Source organism: Oncorhynchus nerka, linkage group LG4, assembly GCF_034236695.1.
Source record: "Oncorhynchus nerka isolate Pitt River linkage group LG4, Oner_Uvic_2.0, whole genome shotgun sequence".
Classification (NCBI taxonomy): Eukaryota; Metazoa; Chordata; class Actinopteri; order Salmoniformes; family Salmonidae; genus Oncorhynchus; species Oncorhynchus nerka.
The window spans coordinates 3,288,259-3,289,506 of NC_088399.1; the positions used below are offsets into that span (position 1 = coordinate 3,288,259).

The following is a 1,248-nucleotide window of genomic DNA, read 5'->3' on the forward strand; positions in this document are numbered from 1 at the left end:
AGGGCTCCTAACACAGGGCTGTTAACACAGGGCTCCCAACACAGGGCTCCCAACACAGGGCTCCTAACACAGGGCTCCCAACACAGGGCTCCCAACACAGGGCTGCCAACACAGGGCTCCCAACACAGGGCTCCCAACACAGGGCTCCCAACACAGGGCTCCTAACACAGGGCTCCCAACACAGGGCTCCTAACACAGGGCTCCCAACACAGGGCTCCTAACACAGGGCTCCCAACACAGGGCTCCCAACACAGGGCTCCCAACACAGGGCTCCCAACACAGGGCTCCCAACACAGGGCTCCCAACACAGGGCTGTTAACACAGGGCTCCCAACACAGGGCTCCCAACACAGGGCTCCCAACACAGGGCTCCTAACACAGGGCTCCCAACACAGGGCTCCCAACACAGGGCTGCCAACACAGGGCTCCCAACACAGGGCTCCTAACACAGGGCTCCCAACACAGGGCTCCCAACACAGGGCTCCCAACACAGGGCTCCTAACACAGGGCTCCCAACACAGGGCTCCCAACACAGGGCTCCCAACACAGGGCTCCCAACACAGGGCTCCCAACACAGGGCTCCCAACACAGGGCTGCCAACACAGGGCTCCCAACACAGGGCTCCTAACACAGGGCTCCCAACACAGGGCTCCCAACACAGGGCTCCCAACACAGGGCTCCCAACACAGGGCTCCTAACACAGGGCTCCCAACACAGGGCTCCCAACACAGGGCTGCCAACACAGGGCTCCCAACACAGGGCTCCCAACACAGGGCTCCCAACACAGGGCTCCCAACACAGGGCTCCTAACACAGGGCTCCCAACACAGGGCTCCCAACACAGGGCTGCCAACACAGGGCTCCCAACACAGGGCTCCCAACACAGGGCTCCCAACACAGGGCTGTTAACACAGGGCTCCCAACACAGGGCTTCCAACACAGGGCTCCCAACACAGGGCTCCCAACACAGGGCTCCCAACACAGGGCTGCCAACACAGGGCTCCCAACACATGGCTCCTAACACAGGGCTCCCAACCCAGGGCCCCTGTCATTATATATCCTACCAAAGGGACATTAAAAACTGTAATATCTTATGTTTCACCGAGTCGTGGCTGAACGACAACATTAAGAACATACTGCTGTAAAGGTTTTACACTATCGGCAGGATAGAACAGCAGCCTCTGGTAAGACAAGGGGTGGGGGCCTATGTATATATGTGAACATACAGCTGGTGGGTTATACTATCGGCA

The 1,248-nt window shown here is 59.2% G+C and overlaps 1 protein-coding gene across 1 annotated transcript; it reads right to left on the bottom strand.

Annotated features, from left to right (window-relative positions):
• Positions 1 to 217: 217 nt before the first annotated feature.
• LOC135571347 (keratin-associated protein 9-8-like) lies at positions 218 to 1,010 on the bottom strand. The gene is made up of 2 exons (XM_065017121.1): positions 699 to 1,010; positions 218 to 592 (listed from the first exon to the last, which is right to left on the bottom strand). Exons 1-2 carry the CDS (start codon positions 1,008 to 1,010, stop codon positions 218 to 220), a joined length of 687 nt encoding a protein of 228 aa, XP_064873193.1.
• Between the last annotated feature and the right edge of the window lie 238 nt (positions 1,011 to 1,248).